The sequence below is a fragment of the Pipistrellus hanaki genome (assembly GCF_964339955.1).
Source record: "Pipistrellus hanaki genome assembly, chromosome: 2".
Classification (NCBI taxonomy): domain Eukaryota; kingdom Metazoa; phylum Chordata; class Mammalia; order Chiroptera; family Vespertilionidae; genus Pipistrellus; species Pipistrellus hanaki.
The window spans coordinates 65,458,340-65,472,546 of NC_140504.1; the positions used below are offsets into that span (position 1 = coordinate 65,458,340).

Sequence of the window (14,207 nt, forward strand, 5' to 3'; positions counted from 1 at the left end):
GTTTAGTTTTAAATTAAATAATATCTCATTTCTTCATGTTGGATTATTCTGACCTGATCTTATTTTGAGGTGGGGTTATTAAACTTTTAATCCCGTATCTAAACGGTGTTCTTCACCAAGATTGTGCCTGTTGATACTACTGTACACAATATATAAAATAGCCTCTCCTTGAAATGATCTCTTAAGTTGATAAGAATTTTTAATAATAAAAGCTTACCTACCCTATGGAAGATATGCTTTTTGAACTCAAATATAAAACAATTTTTTATTCTAATTTAATTTTTAAATTTCTTTTTCCTCAGAATAATGTGAAATCTTTTTATCGAACTCTTATAAGCTACATGGCCCATAGTAGTTTAACTGTAGTTGTGTTTGCACTTTCAATATTATCCAGTTTGACATTAAATGAAGAGGTGGGGGAAAAGGTAAATATGATTTCTTATTAATATTTTTTAAGTTTTATTCTCTGATTCTTTAAGTCATTGAGCCTCTTTATTAAGTTTTAGGATGATTTCAACTTAACTCTTTTTTTTGTATAACATGCTTTCCCTAATTTGTTTTTAAGTTGTTCCATGCTCGAAACATTCATCAGACTTTTCAGCTAATATTTAATATTCTCATAAACGGTGATGGCACACTAACCAGAAAGTATTCAGTTGATCTACTGATGGATCTCCTTAAGAATCCTAAAATTGCTGATTATCTTACCAGGTAAGACTTAAAAATACCAAAACTGTCTTTTTAGATTTAGTAAACTTGAATTCTACTGATTCACAATAGACCAAATAAGGATATTTCTATGTGCTTTATTCCCATTCTTTTTGCTTTCCCGGCCTGAAATGTAAAAGTATAACAAGGCGTGTGTGTAAGTTTCAGTCTTTGCTTTAGATGAATAAAGTTGTATTAGTCTCCAAAATGTGCACACCATGATTAATCTGTTTTGAAACCAGTTTTAAATCTTAAACATGATTTTTTAAAAGAATATTTTTTTTTATTTTTTTTTTAAATATATTTTATTGATTTTGTACAGAGAGGAAGGAAGAGGGATACAGAGTTAGAAACATCGATGAGAGAGAGTCATCGATCAGCTGCCTCTTGCACACCCCCTACTGGGGATATGCCCGCAACCATGGTACATGCCCTTGACCGGAATCGAACCCGGGACCTTTCAGTCCCCAAGCCGACGCTCTATCCATTGAGCCAAACCGGTCCCAGCTAAAAGAATATTTTTATTATATTCTTTCAGTATGTCTTTTTGTGTTTTCTTTTTTTATAAAAATTGATATTTCCTTCAGTGGGTATTTCTAGTGTGTTATAAGGTAAAAATGAGAACACATGTTTAAATGTTTGTTCTATTTCAATGGCATTTCATGTGATTATTTATGTTTTGAGATTGATTAGTAACTGTTTCCCAGAGAGCTCACAGTTTTTATATCTTGAGTTAAGTCTTCCTAGTGTGATTCTAAGTTAGAACATTGTTGAAATTGTTTTTAAGAGTTAAATTAACGAACCATTCAGAAACAAGAAAATGTTTATTGAGCTCTACTATAGTCAAGCGTGGGGGAGGAGAAGTCATATAGTTAATAATACTTTGTAATACCAAACAGCATTCACATTGGCATTTTTATATTTTTTTCTCTTAAGCATCAGTAGATAAGAGAACTGTCTTCCAGAGTGCCCTCTCTTTATCTTCCCTCTCTAATCTATTCTAAGAACCTTCCCCATATATTTTCATGTAATACCCATTCTGACCACCAAATGGTACTTATTTAACAGCTTTGGAGTAAGCAGAAAAATTATTTGAGTATACCTCGCTAGGACAGAAAGATAATCTGATTTAACATTACTAAGTGGTTGTTTACTAACTTCTGGATATCTCTCAGTTGCATTATCTATTTTCTTTTCTGTCTAACCTAGAACCTTAGAGTCCCCTCTGGAAAGAAAATTATGTTGACCTCTATGTATTTGCTCTACCATTTAACAAAACATTCCTGTTCCAAAGTCTAACTGAATCCCTAAGTTCCTGATCGAAGCTTGAGAAAAATCATACCTTATAAATTTTTACGCTACATGTTTATGATCTCTAACTTTATCTGGTTAACACCTCTTACATTTATTCCCATTCAGCTTTCTTTCACATTTTCTACAGTAGCTCCTTTAAATATTTACTATTTTCATCGGCCACTTTTCACTTAGAAGATGTCCTTAATCTTTGTTTCACAGAAAAAAAACACAAAACACAGAATCATATATAATTGCAGTTACCTCAAATATGTTATGGGCAATTCTTACTGAGTGTCCTGTTTTGTTTATAAACATATCCCATTATTCTGTGCATTAAGTCTTATTCTGTCCTATTTTCAGCAGTTTCTCCTATCTCTCTAGTGCCTACCATTCAGTTGACTTCCTTGATTTATACATATGCTCAACTCTCACCTTTTTCTTCAACTGTATGTCTTTTTAATTCTGATCTACCATTGTATTCAAGGTGAATATTCAAATTCTCATATAGCCCTCCAAATGTGGTGATTGTCAATCTATCAGCTGTATTCACATTTTCTTTTGTATATACTTTTGTATAATCATTTCAGACAATAAATAGAACCATCAACTTGCTAGATATGCCATTTCACCTATCCATGTACCATTTCCTCTGGAGTGCTTCATCTGGATGGCTGAAATATTCTTTCCATTATATATGTTTGGTGCCTTTTTAAAAAATATATATATTTTATTGATCCTTTACAGAGAGAAAGGGAGAGGGATAGATTAGAAACATATATGAGAAACATTGATCAGCTGCTGTCTCCTGCACACCCCCTACTGGGGATGTGCCCACAACCAAGGTAAATGCCCTTGACTGGAAATGAACCTGGGACCCTTCAGTTCGCAGGCGGATGCTCTATCCTTTGAGCCAAACGGGTCAGGGCACCTTTTTGTTCTTTAAGACTTAAGTTTGCAAAGCTTCACCTGATCAGGCCTGCTTCTACCAAATCTGGGTTTATATCCATCTTATTTCATAGCATTTTATACATTTTCATTATAGCATATTTTATGTTACATTATATTATTTTGTCCTTCTGCCTCCATCCTTAGACTGTGAGTTCTCTGACAGGGCACTGTTCTCCCAAATCTAGGATGTACCAGTCACATGGAACATAATGTGAATGGTATCACTAGTACCTCTTAGAGTTGTTTAACATAAGGCCGTGCTCCTTACCTCTATATCTGCAGAGCCTAAATTAATGTCTGGAAATTGTAGATGCTTTATAAATAAGTATATGTCTAATTTATTGTATATTAGTGTTCCTTGAATTTTACAACCTTTAAAAAAACACTATGGAAATATAGAAAGTTTCAGTGATTATTACCACGTATCATTTTTTTTTTCATCATTTTATAAATGTCAGCCAATTTATGTACATCAGTGTGGTAGAATATGCTTTACGGTAAGTTTTGAGAAAAACTTTATAAAGACTTTTATATTAGAAGCCAAAATAAATGAAAGAAAATATAATTGAATTTTATATTTGTTTTGTACATAAATTATTTTTGATGTATCAATTTTATAATCTTACTTGATATATTTTTTCAATTTTGTATTAATTTTGGGTATACAGCGTAGTGGTTAGACAACAATATACAAAGTTGTTTCCCCCTGATATTTCCAGTACCCACCTAGCATCCTATATAGTTATTACAATGTTATTCATTTAATGTATATTTTTTATTTTAAACCTAGGTATGAGCACTTTTCTTCATGTCTCAATCAAGTATTAGGTCTTCTTAATGGAAAGGATTCTGATTCTTCTTCAAAGGTAGGTAAAAACATGACTCTTTGTTTTAAACTTTTAAAAAAACTATAATATGAGGAAAAATCTAAGTGCACAGTTCTCTCAATTTTAACAGAGAGGAAGGGAGAGGGATAGAGAATTAGAAACATTGATGAGAGAAATACATTGATCAGCTGCCTCCTGAACACCTCCTACTGGGGATGTGCCTGCAACCAAGGTACATGCCCTTGACCAGAATCGAACCCGGGACCTTTCAGTCTGCAGGCCAATGCTCTATCTACTGAGCCAAACCAGTTAGGGCTATACTATACTTTTTAATCATTATTTTAGAATATACTTTCTACTTATGAAAATAAGTTTGCTGTAAAACAGCAAATGCTGTTAATCCAGTAGCACCTTCAAAGATCTTGTGTTTATATCATCTCCTGATTGCATTATTGTCTCTTGTGCTTGATTTGATCTCATTTTGTCAATTTACTGTAGGCGTACAGTGTTTACAAAGTCTACAGTAAGGTACAGTAAAGTCCTAGGCCTTCACACTCACCACTAAATCACTCACCCATAGCAATTAACCTTTTTAAAAAATATATATATTTTATTGATTTTTTTACAGAGAGGAAGGGAGAGGGATAGAGAGTTAGAAACATTGATGAGAGAGAAATATCGACCAGCTGCTGCCTCCTGCACACACCCTACTGGGGATGTGCTCGCAACCAAGGTACATACATGCCCTTGACCGGAATCGAACCTGGGACCCTTGAGTCCACGAGCCAATGCTCTATCCAGTGAGCCAAACCGGTTTTGGCAGCAATTACCCTTTTTTAATCTTTTATACTATACTAGGGGCGTCTATATAGTATGATAGCAAATGTTAATTATTTTTAATGGTTGTGTTTTTGTTTTGTTTTTTAAACAAAACTTAAAAAAATTAAGTACTGTTGAAGGAATATAAACATTTGTTGAAGTTGCCCTTCCTCCTTTGGTCCTCATAGTCCTGTTAATGAAAAGTAACCATCACTAATAAATTACTTTGTAATCACGTGGAAACTTTTAACTCATTTTGAAAAATAATACTGAAAGAAAAATTGAAAGCTGCTCCTAATTTTTGTTGTAAAGTGTTTTCCTTAAAAATGCATGTCAATTTCAGCTTTATAATTTGATTGTGCACTAAAGTCTAAGGAATTGACATTTAATAAAGACTTTATATTGCACAGGTTTTAGAATTACTTCTTGCCTTCTGTTCAGTGACTCAGCTGCGCCATGTGCTCACTCAGATGATATTTGAACAGTCTCCATCTGGCAACACTGTTCTGGGAAGCCGTTCTAAATGTGTAGAACCTACTGTAGCTCTTCTTCGATGGTCAAGCCAACCCTTGGATGGATCAGAAAACTGTTCTATTTTAGCATTGGAACTATTTAAGGAAATATTTGAGGTAATATTTAACAATTTGACTTTTCCATTCTCATGATTCTCAGTTGTTTTTAAAAAATGTACATAATAAACTTCCAGTTGTTCATATGTTTTAGGAAACCTTTTCCATTACTAGACTCCCTAACATTCGCTACTGAATTTTTTTTCTCTGGCAAAAATCACAAATATTAGTGTTTTCTTTTTTATTTACATACTGAATAGCTTAATATGTACTCCTTTCAGTGTAATAAGTAAAGGTTTATGGTTTGTATGTTTTACTGTTTTTTGAAGTAATCACATTCTGTCTCAGTAGATGCTGTCTGCTCTCTTTATTAGCCTTTTTAGTTGATTAACAGAGGAACATTGGATTCAGTCAGTGAAGTATCATTGAGCACACTAGGCATGTCTAAACACTTAGAATACAGACAAAATTCCTTCCGTAGAGGCCATTATATTCCAGCAGATTCTACTACCACGGTCATTTTGTATTCACCACTATTCTCCCTGTTTTTACCCATTCCACCTACCCTCATTCTCTTCCTAGAATGTTTCCCCTTCCCTTATAGATCCTATGCCCAAACAAATGTGTATGAATGATTAAATGTATTTATTAGGAATTATGCACAAGTTATTTTTTTCTGTTTTATATTGGTCTTGCCTGTTAATCAGTTTTAATATTTAAAGAGCCCTTTGAGATTCTTGATGGGAATTATTTGTGGTTGTAAAGCATTAAAACTAGTGTCTGTTTAATTATTGTAATTACATTTAGCAAATTCTGGATATTTGTTTTTAGTACACTTTATAATAATTTTTAAATCACAAGTATAATCTATTTAGAAATTGTTTGCAGTTGATTAACCCAAAACCTTATTGTTCCATTTGAAGAAAAGCTCATCATAGTCTCAATACTGGATAAAAGGGTAGATTTTAAATAGGCACAGGCGAATGAACTATTAAGTAAAAAATTTAAAGAGAATATTGCAGCTCCGTGATGACTACTTCTGTATTCCATCTTTTGTTTTGTCTTGTTTTTAATCATTGGTGGTCGTTATATTCCAGGATATCATAGATAGTGCTAACAGTTCCTTAGCTGACCGTTTTGTGACCCTTCTGCTGCCTACAGTCCTTGATCAGCTTCACTTCACAGATCAAAATCTAGATGAGGCCTTAATAAGAAAAAAATGTGAAAGGATGATCAAAGCTACTGAAGTTTTGCTAAATATCCTTTACTATTACAAATATGGAAACTAAATAACTTTTTCCCCCAGCATTGTATTTACTGCATTTTGTCTTTGGTTATAATTTTGTTTCTCATGCTTGTATCTATTCACAATTATTGAACTGAAGTTTAAATATAGAACTAATTCTCAATGAATAACTTCTATAAAAGTTATTCAGACATTTTTCCCTTATTTTTGTGCAAAACTTTTAAGCTAAAGAACATTTTCAGAAATGTATTTAAACTTGATTTAGATATTTTTATCATAATTGTAGATTAGTATCTATATTCTAAAATAACTGCCCTTTCACTTTCTTCTGATGCTAATAGTTGCCCCTGGGATTTGTTGTGCCATCTTTTTGGTGGAATCTATCCGAATAAATAAATGTTGATAAAGGTGTCATTATTTTAGCTCAGTAAATTTTAGCTCTGTTTTATAAATTAAAGCATAAATGTTTTTAATAAAGGTGACATCACACTTGATTATAAAACAGACAAATGTTATCAAGACAAATTAACTCATTAAAAAAAAAAAAGACCTTGAGTACAATTAGTGTCACTGCTTAACTTCTGTATACTGACTTTCTTAGGTCTTTCTTTGTTAGTTTTTTTTTAGATCAGCTGATTCTAACCCTCCAAAAAGTCCAAATCTCAATTTTTAAAAAACTTAATAATGCTTTTTTAAAAATTATCAGTAAGAAACCACTATATTTGAGCCAAATCTCTTACATTTGCCTAGTTAGGTTTCTTTGTATCTCAAAGCAAGAAGAATTTGCTCAACTTTGTCCTGCCTTAGAACAAACACCACATCTCTTTCCTCTCCTCTCTGAGCTGCTGCTGCTTAATTACCTTCTTCCTTTATAGCAGTGACTCTCAATGTTTATTAGAATCACTAGGAGAACATTTTAAAAATACTGATACCAGAATCTTACTTCCAGAGATTCTAATTTAACTGGAGTAATGTGAAAACCTAGTGGGGAGGAGTGTTTATGATTATTTTTTTAAACTTCCTAGGTCCGTGGCTGGCAAACTTTGGATCGCAAGCTACATGTGGCTCTTTGGCCCCTTGAGTGTGGCTCTTCCATAAAATATCATGGTCTGGGCAGAAGTGGCATTAGAAGAAGTTTAAAAAGTTTGGTTCTCAAAAGAAATTTCAATCGTTGTACTGTTGATATTTGGCTCTGTTGACTAATGAGTTTGTTGACCACTGACCTAGGTGACTCTGACATACAGCCAGAATTGAAAACTATTGCTATAGAAATAAATGATTGCTTTGCTTGACCTTATCCATAATATATTCAGGCTTTCTCTTATTGATTGGTACCTATTTGTTTATTTATTTATGAGAGAGAAACATCAATTTGTTATTTATTTATGAGAGAGAAACATCAATTTGTTGTTCCACTTACTTATGCATTCATTGGTTGATTCTTGTGTGTGTCCTGACCAGGGATCAAACCCACAACTTTGGCATATCAGAACAGTGCTCTAACCCACTGAGCTGCCAGATTAGAGGAAAACTTGACTCTTTTCAATGATAAATCCTATATAATAAAAGCCTAATATGCTAAGTGTCCGACCACATTCAACGAGTCGCTATGATGCACACTAACCCCCAGGGGGCAGACACTCCGACCAGTAGGTAAGCTTGCTGCTGGGGTCTGGCCGATCGGGACTGGGCAAGATGGGCCAGAAGTACCCTGGAGCCCTCCCACGGTCCCTCCCACTCCTGATTGTGCACCGATGGGGTCCCTCTGTCTGTCCTCTGCCTTCTTGCAATTTAGGAGCCGGTTTTGGCCTGATCTCCGCAGGCTAGGCAGAGGGGCCCCACGGGTGCACAAACCCATGCACCAGGCCTCTAGTATTTAAAATAACTTACAATATGAAAGTATGAGAAAATAGCTTCCTTTAGTTCAATAAATATTTATTGAACCATTGTGATGCCTGTTAACAAAAGACTCACATCTAGTAGAGGAATATTTCTTTCGGTTTTACCTTTGAATCTGAAACTTTTGGTGTCAGTCTCATCACTTACCTGTCATTTAAATGCTCTGAGCTCTAGTTTCCTAATCTGTCGTTGAGCTAATGTAACAATAATTACACCACATCTCAGTGAGATAATTTGCATGAAATCATCCTCAATGCTATAAAGTGCTATACAAATATAAGGTTTTTTGAGAAATTTTTTGTGTGCCTTAACAAAACTTACCTCTATGTGGAGACGACACTCTAAAAGTGCATGTTTCAAAAATTCTGACTACTGTCAAATGTTCCACTCTGATAGAACAACAGTTTACATATGGCAAGATTGATCTGGGGTTTGGAACAAAGGTAGCTGATTCTGAATTGGGGTAAGTATATGAAATTCAAATTGTGAAATGGTGCAGCCAAACTTAATAAAAATAAAAAGATGTAGTGATTCTCATCTTTTGAAAGCATATCCTTGGGGTATATTCTATTTTCTCAAGGAGTAGTGGAGAATTAAAAATATTTTTATAATGATTTTTTTAGAAAATCTATTTAATTCATAGATCACATACTTCTGAAGAAGGATATTAACATTTTGGTTTATTTTTCATTGTTTAGATTTGTTTGATCATTATTGTAATTATCTAAGGATCTGTTATACACCTGAGCATTCCTTTTCTGGACATCTTTTTGACATTGCCTTAGTAACTATTTTTATGTCCATTTAATTTTATATCTTTAAATGCAAAAGCATGAAAAAAGAGGTGTAGTTTTTATTCATGAGCAAATTATTCACTGCTTAAAGTTTTCAATAACGAAGACAGCCCTTCTACCTTCACATGTTAAGATTTCTGGTTAAAAATAGCATAATAATGGGATTACTTTAACCCCCTCCTCCACATGAATTAAGTCCATTTGACAAGTATTTATTGAGGACCTGCTAAGAGTTAGATACTATGATTTGTTCCAATTTTCATAAATATATTTGTCAGAATTGTACTCTTCAATAACAAGGATTATCTTTTTTACTTTTTTTATCCCTTTTGGGTACAGTTTAGTATAATTTATTCAGTAAATTTAGGTATTACCCCATTACCCTCTATTGTTGACATTCCCGTGGCAAAGCTAAGAATTAAATGGGTCATATTACCAATGCTGCTAGTAATTTGAAGCAGAAAGTTGAGGAATAGTGGTATTTGAGAATAGAAAAAAAAAAATTTCGTCAGAATTATTAATGCTGATTTATTCTCTTTGGTTCTTGAGTTTAAAGGATGTTGGTCTGTATGATATTTTTATTTTTCAATAATATTTTATTTCTCAAAAGAAACAGTACTGCATCTTCTTGAGGTTTAAAAACAAAGATGTTGGTTTTCATTTTCTTTAAAATTATGTACAGAAATAAGCTCTAAGGAAATTTTTAGTTAACTAATTTAAATATGACTTTTTTTTTTAAGCACACTTGCTGCTGATGTGATTTTGAAAACTCTTGATTTGATGAACAGACTTAAGCATTTAGTTCCTGGTATGGAAGTAAGCTTCTACAAAATCCTTCAGGTGAGTTTATGCTCTTCAAATAATTGTAGTTACTCATATGTAAATGCTTCCTAATATATGTTTCTGTTTGAAAATTCTTAATTTTTAAAAGATTATTTCCTTAGAATTGGCATCAGAAGGAAGTTTAAAGCTGTTAATTGTCTTAATTACCTATAATATTCTCAATGCATAGTTATGTTACATTTTTGCAAAAACTGAACCTAAGTGCTCCTGGTTCTAATGTACAGAATATTCATAATAGCTACACTTGCTAAGCCTTTTTCTTTTTGTGTCCTACTTCAGTTTTCTTCATTTATTTCTATTGGCGTTGTGGTGATGATGGGAGTGGTATTTGTTTTGGGGGTTTTGTTTTTAGTTTGAGTTGATGAGGTAGGATATATTAAGAGGTAGGGAGACATTTGGAAGAAAAGGACTTGATTATGAATGGGAAGATTAGAGAGGCTGTGCAGAAAATAGCTAACTTGAAAATTTAAATGATAGTAGCTAAATAAGAGCTCTAGATATTTACCTTGGTATCCACAAAACCTGCTTTATAATAGATATTTAACAACAATGTGTGCATTAAGTTACTTTAATAAATTAACCAAGATGGTTCTCATGCCTCTGTAGACAGAGTAGAAGCCAAAATATACCTTCGGCTGGGGCCACTTGTACACTTTAAGAGCATAATGCTTAAGAGACAGGGTTTAGTAATTGACTCCACTACTTATTAGACTCTGAAGACTTGAGCCAGTTATTTTGCTCTCTTAGCTCCAGGTTCCTGACTACAAAATGCAAATAATGATCCCCCTCCATGGGAGCAATTATGGTAGGTTACTATGGGGAATACAAAGATAAAGTCCAGCTCTTATCATGGTTCTGTGGCATCTATCTATCTATCTATCTATCTATAAAGAGCCAGGGTCTGTAACATCTACAGTGACTGAAAGCTTGACCTAACGCCTAGTCTGTGCCAGCAGCAGGCTCTGGTGGGTGGGGACTTGTGGCAGCGGGCTTGAGGCCAGGGGAGGTGGGGCCTGCACTCACACTCACTCACAACCTCACATATGCACAGATATACACCCACCAGCTCACAGCCTTTTCTCCCTTTCTTTCCTTCCCTCCCAGCTTGCTCTCAGAGCCTCTCTCAGAATAAGGCCTTAGGGAGGGCAGAGGGTGGAGCTGCCCCTACTGGCCCCACCCACTCCCAGCTGGGAAAGGGAGAGAGGGAGGCAGGGAGGCCTGAAGGACTGCTAGGAAAAACAAAGAGAGATTGGGAGAGACTGACATGGAGAGATGGAAACAAAATAACAATATTAAAATATTTCCTCTAATTAATTCCCTTTTAATGTGTACGAATTTCTTACACCAGCCCACTAGTTAGATTATATTTGAGTACCTATAAGACACTTAACATTGTACTAATAAAATTTTGATCATTATAAAGAATTCATGTTCTAATGTTTTTTTCATAATAGATGATTTGGGGCTTACAGTATTAATATAAAATATTTACTAACATGACGGACTTATGCTTTAAGTATAATTGTTTTAGTCTCTAAATTAAAAATTGTATTGAGTTCATTTGAATTTTACTTTAACTTTTTACTTTAATTTGCAAATGATTAGCCAGTTTTTCTTTTAAATGGTAGCTAGAAAAAAACAATAATTTAAAACATTAGTTGTAGTCAGATGTTAAATTCATGAAAATATTTAAGACATGATTTTTATAGGTACAGTCAAAAACACTCAAAATCTTTGCCAGATTTTTAAAGCTAGCATTAGTATTGATTGTTAAGACAATTATAACAAGGTAAAAACTAATAAATACATTCAAACATCATATAGAAACACTTTAAACTTTGTCTAAAATTATTTTATGATTTACTCTGTTTATTCACCTTACTCTAAAAGACCTGACATTACTTATTCTTTCTGCCTCTTGTTTTCTGGTTTCTGATTTGCTTAGGATCCACGCCTGATAACTCCCTTGGCTTTTGCTTTAACATCAGATAATAGAGAACAAGTCCAGTCTGGATTGGGAATATTATTGGAAGCTGCTCCACTGCCAGATTTTCCTGCTTTAGTGTGAGTTGTAATCATTTGCAATATATCTCTTATCCTGCTGTGTTTCTTTAATTGGCCTCAATATAGCCAGGTTAGAAAATTAGTGAACTGAAGACTTCATTGTAACAGTAATTTTTCAAGTAATTAAAATTTGATTCCAACTGAAAAGACCAGGTATATGTATACTCTGGGAAAAGCTAGATCCAGGTGGTTAAATACGTTATGCACCTCCTGTGTCTATCTGTCTCTTACTTCTTTTTAATGTAGTAGACTCTGGACCAGTGTTTCCCAAACTTCTCTCATGATGAGAATCACCTGGTGGAGTTGTTAAAACACAGATTCCTGAATCCCAACTAAGAAGTGCTAAACTAGAATTTTTGAGAACATATAGGTAAAATAATTGCATACCTAACTTAGTGCTCTGTATATATTGTAAAATCTGTCTTAGAGCACTAGTTAGGTATGCAATTTTACCTATATGTTCCCAAAAATTCTAGTTTAGCACTTCTTAGTTGGGATTCAGGAATCTGTGTTTTAACAACTCCACCAGGTGATTCTCATCATGAGAGAAGTTTGGGAAACACTGCTCTGGACTAAGCTTATATCCTACCAGTTTAGTTCCTCCCTACAAAAAGCTTTTGCTTCTCAGCTGTTTTAAGTCTAAGCATCACTGTCATTGACAAGATCCAGGTCATTTGCCAAGGAGGGGACCTTGGTAAATGGCAAGGGTTTAGATAGGAGAGCTACATGAACTGGAGGTTGGGAGTTAGGGAATGTGGGAGGTTGGAGGTAGGGGGTGAGAGGATTCCCCAGGAAAAGTTCTGTGCTTTTATTAGAAAGCCAGGCAGAATTACCCACTATACTCATTAATTTTAAACATTAAGAGAATATTTGCAATTAGATTTAAAAAACAAACAAAATGTCTAGTAGGGTTATACTTTTAAAAAGTTGAAGGGATTTGTATAAATGTATTTGCAAAAGTAGTTTGAATAAACTGAAGCAGTGACATTTGTACATGTGAGATGTCAGCAAACTAACCAGCCAACAGGAGCCTGTTTTTATAAATAAAGTGTTAATGGCACAGGGCCATATCAACTCATTTTCATACTGTCTGTATTGTCTGTCTATATTCATGATATAACGTCAGGTTTGGGAAGTTCTAAAGAGACTATATAGATGAGGAGTAAGGAATCTTTTTTTCTCCCAAGGGCCATTTGATTTTTATAACATCATTCGTGGGACGTACGAAATTATCAACATAAAATTAGCCTACTACATTTAATTAACTCACTCCTAATGTCTTTGCGGACCTTATGTGGCCTGTAGCCAGACGTTTCCCACTCCTGGATAGACCCTCAAGCCTAAAATATTTGCTGCCTTGTCCTTTAAGAAAAAGTTTGCTAACCTCTGCTATTTCTATTAACTGACTTAGCAAACTCATTTTTCAGAAGTAATTTAAATAGTCATATATCCAGAGAGGAAGAACTACAGAAAACAAGACTTAAAGATCACTTAATCAAAATCCCTTCCCCCCCTTTTTTAATCCTCATCCAAGGAATGAAGATATTTTTTCCATTGATTTTTTAGAAAGAGTGGAAGGGATGGGGAAGGAGGAGAGAGAGACAGAGACAGAGAGAGACAGAGAGAGACATTGATGTATTAGAGATACATCTGTTAGTTACTTCCCGCTCTTGCCCTGGTCAGGGCCAGGTATTGAACCTGCAATCATTCCGTCCACAAGCCAACACTCTAACCATTCAGCAACTGGCCATGGCAAAAGTTCCTTAATTAAATATATTTAGTTTATTGATTTCAGGGAGAGGAAGAGAGAGATGCATCAATGATGAGAGAGTTATCAATCTGCTGCTTCCTGCATGCCCCCTACTGGAAATAGAGTCTGCAACCCGGACTTCTGACCTCCTAGTTCATAGGTCAACCCTCAACCTCTGAACGACACTGGCCAGGCTCCCTTCATTTTATAATAAATATTTTTAAGAAACAAATGAACAAATAGGGGACTTTTCAAGTCACAAGATGGAAATGGTGGTAGTCTGCTTGCTTCAGCTGTGGTAATCTGACATGAAGCAAAACCTCCACATTTCAGAATGGAAAGTTTCAGCATCACTGAAAGTGGGAGTTCATCTTTATCTGCATGTGTCACCTTCCCACCATTTCACTTTTTTAGTTGTCCTTGTCTTACTTGTGTTGTATAATT

General features: G+C 34.4%; 1 protein-coding gene across 2 annotated transcripts in view; it reads left to right on the top strand.

The window, feature by feature from the left end:
• CIP2A (cellular inhibitor of PP2A) overlaps positions 1–14,207 on the top strand; it is a 561,728-nt gene that overhangs the window by 10,297 nt on the left and 537,224 nt on the right. For both annotated transcript variants that reach the window (XM_084874026.1, XM_084874025.1), the window contains exons 6-13: positions 303–425; positions 566–711; positions 3,743–3,818; positions 5,009–5,227; positions 6,265–6,424; positions 8,634–8,775; positions 9,847–9,946; positions 11,895–12,013. In XM_084874026.1, coding sequence (XP_084730152.1) covers positions 303–425; positions 566–711; positions 3,743–3,818; positions 5,009–5,227; positions 6,265–6,424; positions 8,634–8,775; positions 9,847–9,946; positions 11,895–12,013 — 1,085 coding nt within the window. The remainder of the gene's footprint in view (positions 1–302; positions 426–565; positions 712–3,742; positions 3,819–5,008; positions 5,228–6,264; positions 6,425–8,633; positions 8,776–9,846; positions 9,947–11,894; positions 12,014–14,207) is intronic.